General features: G+C 45.4%; 2 protein-coding genes across 2 annotated transcripts; one reads left to right on the top strand and one right to left on the bottom strand.

Moving 5' to 3' along the window:
* Positions 1-849: 849 nt before the first annotated feature.
* Positions 850-5314, bottom strand: LOC135396639 (synaptobrevin homolog YKT6-like). Its single transcript, XM_064627719.1, has 9 exons — positions 5211-5314; positions 4881-5016; positions 4712-4794; positions 4549-4649; positions 3895-3953; positions 3789-3834; positions 2470-2535; positions 2306-2407; positions 850-1012 (listed from the first exon to the last, which is right to left on the bottom strand). Exons 2-9 carry the CDS (start codon positions 4985-4987, stop codon positions 977-979), a joined length of 600 nt encoding a protein of 199 aa, XP_064483789.1. The 5' UTR covers positions 4988-5016; positions 5211-5314; the 3' UTR covers positions 850-976.
* Positions 5315-5792: 478 nt separating this feature from the next.
* On the top strand, positions 5793-14690 carry LOC135377312 (large ribosomal subunit protein uL24-like). The gene is made up of 2 exons (XM_064609650.1): positions 5793-5997; positions 14388-14690. Exons 1-2 carry the CDS (start codon positions 5827-5829, stop codon positions 14655-14657), a joined length of 441 nt encoding a protein of 146 aa, XP_064465720.1. The 5' UTR covers positions 5793-5826; the 3' UTR covers positions 14658-14690.
* Positions 14691-15193: the final 503 nt, after the last annotated feature.

Genomic DNA, 15193 nt, shown 5'->3' with positions numbered 1-15193 from the left:
GAACGTCCGTGATACTGCGAGAGGTGCGTTTAGTATGGGAATCACTGAAAAGTGTGTTCGTATGTGCAGATATGCACACAAAGGAACCATAATGGTGTCGTGCGGCATATAGACCTTGTCGCGTTACTCTCAAACCACTAGTCTCCGTTCGCTCCCTAGCCTCGTTCCCAACGACGACGCAACAGGGGTGGACTGCCAAAATATCTCTTCCTATTGGATATTCCTAGGAATCCTATTTGGATTCCTATTGGCGGGTGCGATATCTGTTCTACACCGGTTCCTGAGCAGGAGAAAATGAACCGCCACGAAATGAATACGAACGGAAACACACACGGCTCTGCATACGGCAGTCCACACGTGCAGAAGTTCCTGTGACTACCACGGGGTGGCAGCACTAATGGCGGCGCCCATTCCTTGAATCGCGTTTTTGTGTATATGTAGGCAAAATATTGCTAAGTCAAACAAAAATCTGTTGTTTTTTGGGCGCTGAATTAACGAAAGTCTACTGTATTTGTTGAATAGTCGTTACGAGAGTGAAGCTCTCATGTTGCTGAATGCTATTCACAGCCGCTATCACGTTACCTGTCCCAGTGGCAAACGTGACTAATTTACTTCTCGGCAGGCAGGCATATGACCACAAGTGGAGCTGGAGACGGAGACACATGCCACATTCCTCCATTACAGAAATAGAAAACGCAACGATAATGACTACTGAATTCCCCTAATGACCATTATTGTTATGCAGTGGCACGAGTGATTTTGTTTTACTACCTACCTAACCTACCTACTTCCTGTAGGCTATACAACCTACCAAAGCTACCATTTTTGGAACAAAAACGTGTTCTTGGATACAGAGGCACAATTTATTCTTAAGAGTAGCACAATATAACATAAAAGATAATGACAACATTTACAGCTTTCTTTTTTTTCCACGTTTGGTCTGGAGATGCTCACGGACTAAGGGCTTGGCAGGCTTTCAAAGAACTGTGCAACATTGGTTTGTCTTGCGTGCCTATGGAAAACAGAGAGAGAGAGAATGTAATGGCAACATCGTCTCTGCACTGTACGAGAAACAGAAATGGTGAAAATACAGTCAGAGTCTGACACCACGAGTGGAGTGCTTTTACACTACTTCAGGGTGAAAAGTTTTTGGGCAACATCGCTCCAGACAGCATGTATGGGAAAATTTTGTGTAGTCCATTTGGAACCATGTCATGCGTGATTCCCCACTGGTACTTGAAATCCCTTAATTTTGCATCTTTTTCTTATTCTCAAGGAGATATTAGTGCAAATTCTGCTTTTCTGGAGTCCGAACAGAAAAGCAGATTAGATTAGATTAGATTAGATATAGATATTATTTATTATTATTATAGATTAGATATAGATAGATTAGATTAGATATAGATTCGAAACAGAAAAGTTGTAATAGGAATCGGCAGCAGAAACCAGAAGTGCGAAAAATGAGTGACGCCATCCGTTGTATTCATCAACCTTCCTTTCTATCCTGTGACCTTTAGCATTAACGAGTCGGCGATCATGTTTATCGGCAATACGATACGCAATCGGATCACTATTATACAGTCCCCAAAGTATTCTCTCGTGCGATACCCGTAGGTTATAAATATTTGTGTGACACTCGAAGCCCTGGTCATAAACTGTTTTTACATCCCAGACAAAATGACGGCTGAGCCTTAAAGGAGTACGGAGTGCCAGCCAGAATATTTTCAGTTTAAGACATCTGATGGAAGTATATGCATCAATTTGCCGAACAGCACAAAATGTTTTGATGCCTGCAATTTTTTTTTCCCCAGAAAAAAAAAATAAAATTTTACATACAGACTTTTGTTCATTGCGCATCTTCGGAGACGCGTCTTTCCTTCACCCCCAATGTGAGAGGGTGAAGGAGCCTCATGCGTCGAAGATGAGCTTTAACTTGCGGAAACAAAACAAAAACACATGTATCGGGTGACGCTATCGGAACTGCCCTTATCTTGCGTTGCATTTTCTGTTAATCTTTTTCCAGGATGCAAGGGGCGACAGCGTGCTCTTTCACCCTCTGACACTGGGGGCAAAGGAAAGACGGGTCTCCGAAGATGTGCAGTGAACAAAATAAAGATAAAAATGGCGTTCCTTCACAACTTTTTTGCGGACGATTTATGGGACGGATTTTATTTTTGTTCTGAAAACAGCTTTGGTATCAATTGACTGAAGAGCTCAGATGTTCTCATTGGGACAACTTTGAGTCTTCGTCGAGTCAACTTCGATATGGCGAGTTGATCTGCAATGTGCAGAATAAAATACTCACTGTTTTGTAAAATGCTTTGGACTGCATGCTGAGGTCTTCAGATTTTGCCACGAGGTCGTCCAATTTTTCGCCTCTGTCTAAAACCGCGTCTATCGTGTTGTGCTAGAAGAAACGACCAATCAATCAATAAATAAAATTACCGCAGTCGAACATTTTACGCTAACCAATATTATCTTGGTTTCGTCCAAGTCAGCCTGGATTTTTGTCATGGCGTCTGCTTCCACCGGGTTCTGCAGGGAAATCAATGCTTAGTGAGGACCCGACACGTAAAGGGACGTCGCCGTCAGTGTACACCCATTTTTAGGACTTAACAGTACACACATAATATTTTCTCAACAGATTTCCGAAACATTGAATAAAAGTGGTCGGCTCACAGATGTTTAACAAATAGCATGCAAAATATTTTCACAGATTAGTAAAAGTATGCTTGACACTAGATGGCACCACGGCAGTGGTTTACCCAGAATCCCAAGCACGGAGGGGGTGTTAGAAAAAATTGGGCGGGATCATTATTATAGTTGCGTCACTGCACCTTAACATATCATTACCGACGTGTGTCTAAAGCTGAAATCGCAGGGGCACCCCCTGAACATTTGGGGAGTGTTAGGGGGTGTAGGGGGGGTCTGGATAAATCACTGCACTATGGTCAAATTCCATTAATACCTCTGCTGGAGCACGTATGGAAAGCTGTGCTGCCCATTTCTTCTAATCCCCACTGAAAGGCATTTTCCGAGTGGAACTACATTGATAGATTAAACATTGTTTACAACGTGTTTTCTAGTGTGTTCATTGTGTGTGTTTCATTGGTCCTTCCGTTCGCTCTTTATTTGTTTCTAGCTGAACCAGCACCGGCACAGTGCGCTGATTCACCAGTAGCCAATAGAAGTATAGCTTTACAGAAATCAAAAAGCTTATCAGTATGTACATACGTACGCATATTTTGTGTCACTGCTCATGTAAGGCGGCTGATTTTAAGCTGCCTAGATTCCTCACGCCTGGCTGCCTGTGCACTGTTCAGCCCTGTTACGAAGAGGCGCCAGCCTGGTGGACCAAGTAAAAACTAAAAATCCTCATTGCGAGTTCAACGGCATGCTGTGCACTGCCAACAGCAGCCTCCAACTTTGTATGCACGACAGCTAGAACATCCAAAATGCCGTCACGATGTAATTTGTCGCAGCTAAAGGTGCTGCAGAGGAATCTTCCAGGCCACCAGGAATACCGCTTTGCACCCCAGGGCGGAACAGTGGTTTGGCCACTTCTTCTTGGGCATTTCTGAAGAGAATCAGAGAAAGAGCCGGCACCACATCACGGAGCAGGGGCGTCGTGCAAAGGCCAGTAGCCAATCGCAGAAGCCTTCAACGGATGAGTGGGCGGTCCCAGTTGTAGTACTTAGGTTGTCACTGACTATAGTTCACTTTAGTTACGGTTAACTGAGCACATTTCATGCCATACTTAGGCTGTCCCGTAGAGGCGATAATCTTACCTGGTACTTCGCGAGGAGAGCTTCCAACCCAGAGAAGTTGCACGAGCTAGAAGAAATGAGAGGAATTAAGAATTGGCAAGCGGCCAAATTGTCCGTATCTGCGTACCTTTCTGTTACTGTCGCCCACGTCGAAGATGGAACTTTTGCGCAGAACTCGTCGAGAAACTGTTAGCAGACGACAGGATGTGATCTAACAATCGCACTGGTTGACAGATTGATCAATTCAATCAGGTAAGTACAAGTATACATAAAACTGACAAAGAGAGTAGCTCGCATCCAATAAGTTGTTTCCTGAAACACTGCGAGTGGCATAAAATAAAGCAGAGTAGAGTCACATGAAGTACATGTATGTGACTAAATCGTAGCGATTTCCACAAGTACAAGTGAATTTCCTTAAGAGGCTCGGATTAATAAAAAATTATGTAGAAATTGACAGATCAGAATATACATTTTGTTGTGTTCACCATAATGTTTGTTGATGGAATAAGTTGATAATGACTGATAACTAAAATTACCAATCAATCTACATTAATTACACAATTACAGTTGATATTGAATTCCGGTAAAAGGGGACCGTACATTTTTATTTAAGCTTATAAACACTGCCACCGCCGACTTGAAACACAATATACGGACCCCCTCTCTCAACACTGTGTTTCTACAAATCACTGGTAGTGCGAACCACTTTCAGGTTGTCTATCTCGTGTGGCTTCTTTCACATTTATAAAATGCTATCACAAGTATAAAAAAAGAGAGAGACCTTGTTGATCAACGTGTGTGCAACCCGGTTTGGGTACTCGTGGTCGGAGACTACAACACCTGCCAAGTAATCGCTGCGGACGTACACGTGACACATGTACTCTGAAAAACAAAAATAAAATTTCGGTACACTTTATCGCACCTTCATGCTGAATAATCCTCACCTTTTTCGCGCACAGAGGAACGAGAGGCTGGTAGTGTCCTTGCAACTAGGATCTGGCCAGAGAACTTGAGGAATTCCAGAACACTGTAAACACAACCGTGCAGCTTGCAACGTACCCGAGATTTTGGGCAGCAGACGGAATAAGAATTTTCGCTAATGTGCCAACACACCTAGCTCTTTGAAAGTACCCAAACGATGACAGCTCACTCGCAGATTTCAGAGTTGATCCTTTTGTTGGGTGCTTATATAGCACTGCTATGTAGAATAACTTTACCATTATAACTGTGCGCAGGTTCGCCCAAGTTTCTGAAACATAAGCGAGAATTTTTTAGGTACTCAACGACGTAACATCAGTATCCATATAGTCATCACGTAGCTGACAGCTGTACTGCTAACTACTCCATCATTTATCCGATAGCAAAGAAAATAACATTTTCTAAACCAGTTTCCGCAATTTTCTTTACACGATAAAGCGCAAATACTGAAATTGTGTTACTTACAATAAGCGTAAATAGGAAAGCTCAAGTATGATCACATCAACCACAGAACACAACTCGCGGAAGGTTAATTGCACTCTCGACCTCCTCGAACTTGGCGGATTTAGTAATGACTGTAATATCATCTAATTGGAATTCAGTATAGCGTAGCAATTTTAGTAGTTGCTTTATCTGTTGAGTACTTGAAAAAAGAAATACATAAAATATACTGATTGTGTTCAGGAAACAACTGAGTGTTTCCGGTTTGAGGCTACGCCATCCCTTTCCTTTCTGACATTACGCGTTGTGTGGTAAGTTGGTTTTGGGTTGTCATAGCTATATCCGAACTAATCACTTATTTTCAATCTGAATTTTAGTCTCAGGTATCACTGCTAGAGTTTAATATTTAATCGAGCACAGGTAGATGTAGATATTTTGTTTGTATGTGAGATATTTGTGCGAAAACTCGACTGATAGTTTCACCCGGTGAGCTCTTGGAGCCATGTTGTGATTGCAAAGTTCACAGAAAATGCGATCGCTAACTTCCTTACCCTGTGTTTCTAATTGCATATCGATCTCGTGCTCTAGAACGTGTCAGGCTTACAGTGGACTACGTTTTTCTTTCAGGATATAGACAGACATGGCGAAATTTAACGTCCATGTGTCCTCATCGCGAAGGAAGAACCGCAAGAGGCATTTCAATGCCCCATCACACATTCGCAGGAAGATCATGAGCTCACCCTTGTCCAAAGACCTCAGGCAGAAGTATAACGTGCGGAGTATGCCAATCAGAAAAGATGACGAGGTTCAGGTAAGTCAGATGAGAAAACGAGCTTATTTCGATGTTTGGGGTGCATCGAGGATTTATAATTGAAATACTTTTGAGTTTAGACTCTTCGCCTTTCTGTTTTTTTTTTTTCTTTTTCTGCTGATGTGTACTGCTGCTCTTTCATTAGCGTCTGACCATGAGAAAGACGTGCAGTGCACATCACCTTGTATGCAAGATTCTTCCTCACGTGTTCTTGGTGCTGGCTAGCACTAGCTGTCTTCGATTCGCGAAAACGTGCAGGAGGCAGCATAAAGGACTGTAAACGAAGTGCACGACAGGTGCTGCTCTCGTGCAAAGTGCACTGAGCCCCATTGAATAGAAATGTAAGCCTTAGATAGTTTCTCACAGCTGTCTGCGCTGAATCGCAATTTTCGGAGCGATAATTGTCTATAAATGAACTCTGGGAGTAAAAACAGGCCCATCTTGCAAGTATGCTCCATATCGATGATAAAGCGTCGCCAAAAAGGACAGTTACCCTATTCGGTGTCCGCCCATTTCATCGACGCCTGACCAAGGTTAGGTCAGGAGAGCCTTTTATGCATTTCACACGTTGCAGCAAGAAAAAGGCGGCAGCCACCGATTCGACGAAACGTCGCGGAACTGTGCCCAGTAAGAGGACTTGGGTCGAGGCAAGCTGTGACAGCCGCAAAAACAGGCGGCGCTCCTGTTCGTCCTCTATCTTTTCCGGTTGGGTTGTTCTGTTGTCGGCGCGATGGGCTGTAATTTCCCTCACCTTTGCTCTTTGTTTTTTGTAGTCCATTGCCTCAACCGGTCCTTAGTTATTCGGAGTCCTACATCCGAGCTCTTATCCTCCCGGAACCCCAGGGCTTCTTGTAGAGAGCATGACCTGTGCGCCCCCAGAGCAGCACATTCCAGAATTACATGAGCTGTAGATTCGGATTGTCCACTCTTGCACAGTCGGCAGCTTTGATCAACGATGAAAGATGAAAGTCACTGAAAAGGTTAGCCAGCTGTAGGACTCGAACCCACATCTTCTGGATTACCGGTCCAGGGCTCTACCAATTGAGCTAAGCTAACACGCCTTCTCAGCGACTTCCAGGGTGCGTCATCTGAAGAGACAAACCAGTCAGTCTCTCTCACTCATCCTCCTTTCACTCTTACATTTTTGCACACTCATACAGACATTCATACGACAGGGATCGACGCAAGCGGCAAATGTTGAACATGAGCGAACTGATGTACTGAGGCTGGAACAGCATTGTTCCTTCTATGTTGTTCCAGCCTCAGTACATCAGTTCTCTCATGTTCAGCTTCGATCAAGTTGCTCAAATTTGCTTCTGAGCTCTCTCGTCCGCAGCATTCCGCTCCCCGCCTCGGAACAGCAGAATCGCTCTCTATAGAATTGTCATATAGCTGCGCAACACTTTCTATGCTTGTTTTCCCCTCCCTGTATACTTGTAACGCAGATTTGTTTTCCATCCGTTGTTTCCATGTTTCGGATTTGTTGATGCAATTCCTTTTTGGTTGGCTTAGGTGAGGTCCGGCCTATTAGCATGATGGGTACCTGGTATTTTTGTCGCAAGTTTTCTCGTTCGAAGAATCCATTTTGTAGGAATTCCCATTAGAATTGTAGACTATGTGCGGCCACGTGTGGTCGGCCATGTCTATGATGAATCTACACTCATAGATTTTGCCGAAAGCCTCCCTGGCTTCGAAGGAAGAGAGTCCTAGATCGTTGGGTGTACGTTTGTGACCTCTAAGGGCCACACGACCCATTTCCCTTTGTTTACGTTCCAGGAACTCTCTCGTGGCAGCAGGGTAACATAGGACTCCATTGGCATATACAGTCAAACCTCGCTTTACGAACACCCTTCGTTTCTCAGAAAATCGTTCGTAAATCGAGGTATTCGTAAATCGAGGTCCGAGGTGTGCAGTGCACAAATACCTCACAAAACCACGGGAAATTGATTTGAATAAGTTTTAATATTGAAAATACTGCGTAGTTGTGCTTTGCACCATACTTTCGGCAGGGTCTATCCTGTTTAGAAGAGATGACAGAAGTCTGACACTTGACTCATCCACCCGGTCCTCAAAGTACCGTACCGCGCGCGGATGAGACTGTTTCCAACGGCAAATATCACGCTTGTCACCGGCTGTCAGGACTGAACGCCTTCTTTTGGAATGGCAAGATGTTTCCATCTCGGAGACCTGGTCCAAACTCACAACCGTTCGGCTGTAAACGCCGGAATTATTCCTTCAGGAAATGGTGAATCATGTTTGTGGAACCTAGTGGCGTTGGGACATTGTATGTTTGACCTTGGCAGCATGTACTGAGGAACTTTCATTATCCTCCGGTCCATTGGGCTGTCCTCTGTACGTTCATAACGCCCGTTCGTATATCGAGGTCAGAATGCCTTGGCTACTTTGGGTCCGTTCCCTAATAATCCGTTCATAGTTCGGATATCGAGGGTTCGTAAAACGAGGTCAAAATACACAGAAAAAGTTTGGTTCCCTGTGGAGCCGTTCGTAAGTTGAGGGAATTCGTATATCGAGGGTTCATAAAACGAGGTCTGACTGTATGTCAGTCCCGGGACTACCACCATTTTCCGAAGCTCTCGCACTACTTGCGTATAGTTGTAGCTCCGTCGTGCCACTCTATTTAAGTATCCCAATGCTCCCTGCACCTTTGCTCGTATCTTTTCCTCGTATTTTGTGTACCCAGTTTGCATTCCCTCTATGGTAACCCCTAGAAAGGTATACATGTCTTGGTGGGGTATGACGGATCCTTGGGTCGTAAGTTCTGTGTCCTCCAGGAGCGTGTTCAGGTGCACGATTGCAGATATCGTGCTGTTAAACTTGGCCCCTCTTTCTGATGCGAATTCCCCACAGTGGTTGAGCATTACCTGTAGTTCCTCTTTCACGTTCCGATAAAAGGAGGATGTCATCTGCGTATAGTAGTCCTGGGATTGTTAGCTGGTGCTGCTTTCCATTTTGCCAATACTTTAGGTGTACGCCCATACCAGATCTTACGAGGCCTTCTTCTAGCTCTGCTATGTATATATGTTGAAAAGTGTGGGTGACATTGGGCATCCCTGCCTTAGTCCTTTCCTGATGTGGATTCCACTTGTGCGTTTTCCTTTCCACTTTGCTGAAGCCAGTGTTGCCACATCTACAGATTTTTTTTTTTTGTTCCCATAGTGAAACAAGCCTGAGCATAGGCTACACCAAGTACACGAACATACACAACGAGATATCATTGTGTATGTTCCCATGCTCGAGCTTATTCCATCGTGGATTTCGTGCACCAGCTGGATGGATGGAGTGTAGGGGCACCCCTGGTGGGGCCCTTTGGAACGAGGGTCCAGCTTTAAATGTGCGGACGTGCCGGATATTCTTTGCTTCGTTCCTCTTCCGTCATTAATTGGTTGCAGTAGTAGACGTGTCCTTTCAACTCTATCCCCGCTGGTGGTGCTGATGTCGCGTCAGTCTTTTCTCTTGGGATGAGGGGTCCCGTTGTATCGTCCGCTTTTGCGTCGCCTGTATTCCTCCGTTTCTGTCTGCTATGCTCCTCTCAGTTTTCTACCGACCCTTGTTTCAATCGGCGTTTGGTTGTTGCCTCCTCTGTGTCTTCTCTGTTGGCCGTCGTAAAACTGAGGGCTTTTTCCACCTGGGACCGCGCATAGGGTTGCCATACCGCGCATAGGGTTGAAAAATACCGGCTGAGGGAGAGGATGTAGAATAGAGGGAAAGGACGAAAAGGCTTGTGGGCGAGGAACGTTGTAGCTGGCTCGACACAACCACCAACAGCTTTGCACAACCATTGCTCTTGTCCCCTCCGAACACAAGACTTAATGAATAACAGTGATAATAATAACAACGAATAATAATGAATAACTAAGAAGACAACTGGTGACTGCGGAGTTGGGTCTCTGCTCCAGATTTATTCAAGCTGTAGTCAAATGTTGAAGGCAAAAGCCCCTATGAAAGGTCTTGATACCGGCAAAAGGCGGCCGGTATTACCTTCCTACCGGCAGAGAGCGCAAATAACCGGCCGTGCCGGTATACTACCGGCCTGGTGGCAACCCTAACCGCGCACTCCAGTATCGCATGTCGTGCGTTTTCTACGATTCCCTTCCTTACACAGCTGGCAGTGCTTATCTATGTCCTGGAACTTGCTCCGCCATTCTCTCGTTCGTAGAACCCCTCCTCTTGCCTCGAACAGACGGCCACTTTCTCGGGAATTATCGTACAGCCCGATTACCTTTGCTATTGTAGTCTTCCCCCTTTCTGTACGTCTCGAGTGCTGGTTTTTCTTCCATTCGCCTTCTCCAAGCCTCAGTCTCCACTGCCGCAGTTCGGTCCCGCATTTCTTTGTCCGATAATTTTGGTGCAGGGCGTTCTATAAGCATGACCGGTATGCTATGTGTTTTTCTTCCAATTTCCGAGTTCTCGGATTCCATCTAGTCGGCGTTCCCATCAGAATTGTAATCTTGTGTATTGTTCTTGTGGCCATCTTTGTTCTTCCATATCTATTAACCGGCTTTCATACGTTACTTTGCTATATGCTTCTCTGTCTTCGAAAGTGGAGATTCCTAGGTCACCCATTACTATTTCGTTCGGTACGGCTCTGTGGCCTCTTAGGGCCATTCTTCCTATCTCTCCTTGTTTGCACTCTAGAAATTCTCTTGTGTTTGAGTATATGCAGAACTGCTCCATTGGCATACGTAATTGTGGGGACTACCACTGTTTTCCATAGCTTACCACTGTTCAGGTACCCGATTGCCTGCTGTGCTTTTCCTCATATTTTTTTCTCGTAATCTTGGAGGCTGTTCTGTGTACCGTATTTTCACGTGTATTAGCCGCACCGCAGATAAGCCGCAGGTAATACGACGCGACTGCTTTGTGCGCTAAACCAGTGATGCACATACAAAATCAACAGAGACGCTCAACGCTCGTCAGCGCCGTACTCCCTGCCAGCTGCCCTGTTCCCGTACTTGTCCGCGAAGTCGACGACTTTTAGTTTGAAGCCGCTGTCGTGGCTGTGCCTCAGCGTTTGAGCCATGCCTCACCTCTAACTGCCGTGCCCGTGTCCACGAATGCTGCTGCTCTCGTCAAATGAGAACTGACGCTTAGCTGACCACGTTTTATCCCGATGACGGATGTATTGAGCCCTTCCTGTGGGTCTGCCGACAAAGGAGACCGTGGGGAAGGCCATAAACCCTGTCCACATTCCGGTGTCGGCATGATGTATAAGAAAGGAGGTCAGTTCTAGTGTTCTACTAAGATTGGATTCTGCCCTTGTTGCGTGTTTTTCGTGGATTGACGGGTTAGTCCACTCGAATGTGGAGTGGACCCGCCCCTGTTCGGTATTGTTCGTGCACTGGCAGGGCGGTCCTGTTCCGAAAAACATGAGGCACTGTCGGCCCTTTCGTTTAACCCATGGTATGTGGAAAGTACCAGGGAAAAATAGTCACCAGATAAGCCGCAGAGCGTCCGCGAAAAAAATAAATCACGCATACGCCGCGGCTAATACGCGTGAAAATACGGTAGTTGCTATGTCGATGCCGAGGTAGGTGTACGTTTCCTGGTATGGTATGGCTGTACCCATAACAGTGAGTTCTAGTCCGGCGTCCTTTTCATCCCCACTCGGTGCAGACCTCTTGTAATTTTGTAATGATTTTCCGCATTGATTTAGCGTCTCTCGTAACTCTCTTTTCTTCCGAAATCAGCACAAGGTCGTCTGCGTATAAAAGTCCGGGGATTGTCAGCGCCTGTTGTATCCCATTTTCTCGATAGTTTAGTTTTATTCCCATGCCACACGTCTTGAGTCTTTCTTCTAGTTCGGCGATGTATAGGTTGAAGAGTATAGGGGATATGGGGCAGCCTTGCCTTATAGTCCTTTCTTAACTAGCGTGTGTCTTCGCTATGTTTTCAGATTTTTGGACAAACGTTAACGAAAGTTGGGAAGAGAAGCCAAATTCACAATGTGCAAATCTCTGGTGAAAAAAAAAACTAATTTTTAATTTAATGTTTGCTTCATATTGTGTGAGTTAAAAAATAATTGCCGTCGTTGCTCTGTTCTCCCCAGACAGCACAGTCGGCGCCAGGATTCGAACCCGGTAGAGTAAAGCCATTCTGTGCAGCTCCACAATAACTTTTGCCATCACATATTTCCGTTGTTTCAATGCAAAATGCGAAACAGAATGTGTCAGACGATGAAATACACAAAATCCTCGCCCAAAAACAATGTTCATTAAGCAGATTATACGTTTCTGCTCTTATCTGTATCTACGGATTTTTACGGAAATGTCCATTCTTTTTAATACGTGAGCTCCATACTTTTCCTAGGACTGGTGGCACGTTACCATTCCTTTCGAAAGAGTATGGTGGTCGGGCTACGTATTTCTACATCACTGTGAACTCTGGCTTCCTGAAGCATGTGCGAAAAGGCGACGCGATTCTCAGTGACGTTTTCGGGGATACGTGCATACATGGAGTCAATCGTAATACGCCGTATTAGTTATGCCACCTTTCTTACTCGGACGCCTCAGTTTAGTGGAACTGGCGTAAGGTATATCTCGAGTAATACGTGTATAAATAACGCGTAAATATACATAATACTGACATATTTCACGTGTGTTCCGTGCCCATCAATTTGCTTAGCCCTGTGCTAAAGCAATATTTTTGTTTGGTCTTAGTGTAGGGAATAGGAGCTGTTAGCATGACAAATGCCCAATGTGCTGCACGATATGGATTACCATTTCGTACACTGCCGGTCTCTGTAGCTCAGCTCTGAGCGACCCAGGTGTTCAGAATTGTTCGCAGTCCTACGCCTTGCTGCAGTGTACAGCATGTAGCTAGCCGTGCTGCAGACCCCACCTCCACCCAAATTTACCAGTTATTACTTGGTGTGTTAACACACGCAGGCCAAAACTATGTATCGGCATAGAAGATTTCAGCCATACCAAAGGGTAAACACAGAACACACTGCATCGTGACTGTGCGCGTGCTTTCCGCGAGGGGTGCTGTTGCACAATAGCTAGTGGTGCCTCTAGCGAAGTGCACGTTGCCTATAGAGTTTGCAAGGTTATTCCAGTCAGAAGCTGTCCTTGATACGATCCTTGAATATTTGTGAGCGTCGATACATTAGATAAGTACGTGCAGATGTTGGCATTGACTCGTTGATTGTGGGGGCCCTAAATGAGAAAACATCGTCAGCATGCAGCTTAAAGATGTAGGAATTTTGGGCAGTAGATCTTCCTATGGATGGGTAGTCTTTCGACAGCTGCCTAATCATACAATGGGGTGACTGAGTTCATTTGCTGATAGGTGCCGTGTTCTGGAAATGTTCCATTTTATCTCATTTGCTGCACGTTATATTTTATAGCAAGCACAGGTTTGAAGAGTGTCTTGGAAGTCCATATTTCAAGGCCTTAGGTGCCCTTGACTTTGGGACTGTCCTTGGACGCCCTTAAATTCTGGCAGTATTTTGTCATTAGTGTCATTGTTCAACTGTGCCACAGCTTTAGTACCATTCCGTATAAATGTCTTCACCTATGAGACTGCATGTGGACTGGCTTCGTGTGCATCTGATACTGGCACAGTCTAGGGATGCACCACGTTGCCAGTAGTTCTTGGTGCACCGTTTCCAAACCGGTGTGCCGAGGGCCTCTTCCCACCTGTTTTTGACGTGAAAACGTGCATTGCAGGCCTCTTGGGAGGTCTGATTTGCTTTTGTCTGCTTGTAACGACTATGAAAGTATTCAAATTTAAAGGCGCAGATACATCTTGCACACGCGTATTTTCCGGTTTACTGATAGCAATGGCGGTAGGTTAAAGTTTTGTGTGTTTGTGCGAAGTTCCACCAGCGTGAGGCTTGTTTAACCATTGAAACGTCTGTGTCAACCAAGCTTATAAAGTGATTGCAGTACTCCCTGATAGCATTTCTTCACGCATGTCGTCTGGCAACTCATTTGAAACATTGAGCTTGTCTGCACGTGTACTTATCAGCATCTGCATGTTCACCATGCATCTGTTCAGTTCTCTCAGCTCTTATCGATTATTGATGTGAAGTTTGCGTATTAAGTTGTAGTAAGCCAATGTTCCCAGAAAGTGTTTTTTCTGAGCATTGTGGCAAACCCACGAAGGCTGTCACCAGCGGTTATTTTGCGTTGATATTTTCTAATTGTTTCTCTAATAACGATTCCTGTATCAGTGGCACACATAGAACCTGTCCTAACCCTAACGATATTACCATAAAAAGTCAACAGACATCCTCGAAAATTCGGACAATTTCTCAAATTATCCATGCAAAGGTTGTACTTGGTTGTGTGATCACACAGCCAGTTCCTTGAGGGCCGGTAACACAACCTAGGCATAGCAATGTTCCAATGATGGTGCGTCTTTCGCAGGTCGTCCGGGGTCACCACAAAGGCCAGCAGGTGGGCAAAGTGGTACAGGTGTACCGTAAGAAGTTTGTGGTGTACATTGAGCGCATTCAGCGTGAGAAGGCAAACGGCGCCTCCGTCTACGTGGGCATTCACCCATCCAAGGTGGTCATTGTGAAGCTCAAGATGGACAAGGATCGCAAGAAGATCCTCGAGAGGAGGGCCAAGGGCCGCCAACTCAAGGACAAGGGAAAGGGCAAGCACACGGAGGAGAGTGTTGCCATGGAGGCATGAGTTGGAGGAGAGAATAAATGTGTGTCACCTAGGTCTCTTTCTGGAGTCTGTTACGCCAGCCAGAGCATGTTGAGGCTTGGTTTTGTAATTTGTTTGGGCAATCTAAGAGTCGCTAAATTAAGCTTCGCTTCAGAGTAGCGACACTGAGGTCCGAGGGAGAGTAGGGGCGCCATCTTGTTTCCGCATCACGCAGGTATCATCCCCCATTTGAGGACCAAAGACTACTAACATAATGCTCGCTGTCGCGTAGAGAAGCGTGTATGATTCCTGCGCGATAATCAGTGTATTGCAGAAACGGCTCTGGTGTATTGTACACCAGAGTGTCCCGAAGATGTCGAGGTGAGCTCGAGGCCGTCAACTGCTGCTTGTAAACGAAAGGAACATTTCACCCACGCACGATAGATGGCATCGTTCGCGTGGGAAGCGTGGCGCGGAAACAAGATGGCGCATGCTCGCTCTTGGTGTCGGTACTCTCAAGCGTAGCTTATTTAGTGACTCTAGGGCCATCCAGGTTTGTGAGCGAACTTTGTTACGTG

The sequence above is a fragment of the Ornithodoros turicata genome, chromosome 1, assembly GCF_037126465.1.
Source record: "Ornithodoros turicata isolate Travis chromosome 1, ASM3712646v1, whole genome shotgun sequence".
Classification (NCBI taxonomy): Eukaryota; Metazoa; Arthropoda; class Arachnida; order Ixodida; family Argasidae; genus Ornithodoros; species Ornithodoros turicata.
Note: the sequence above shows the minus strand (reverse complement) of the source record. Positions and strands in the feature narration are given on the sequence as shown.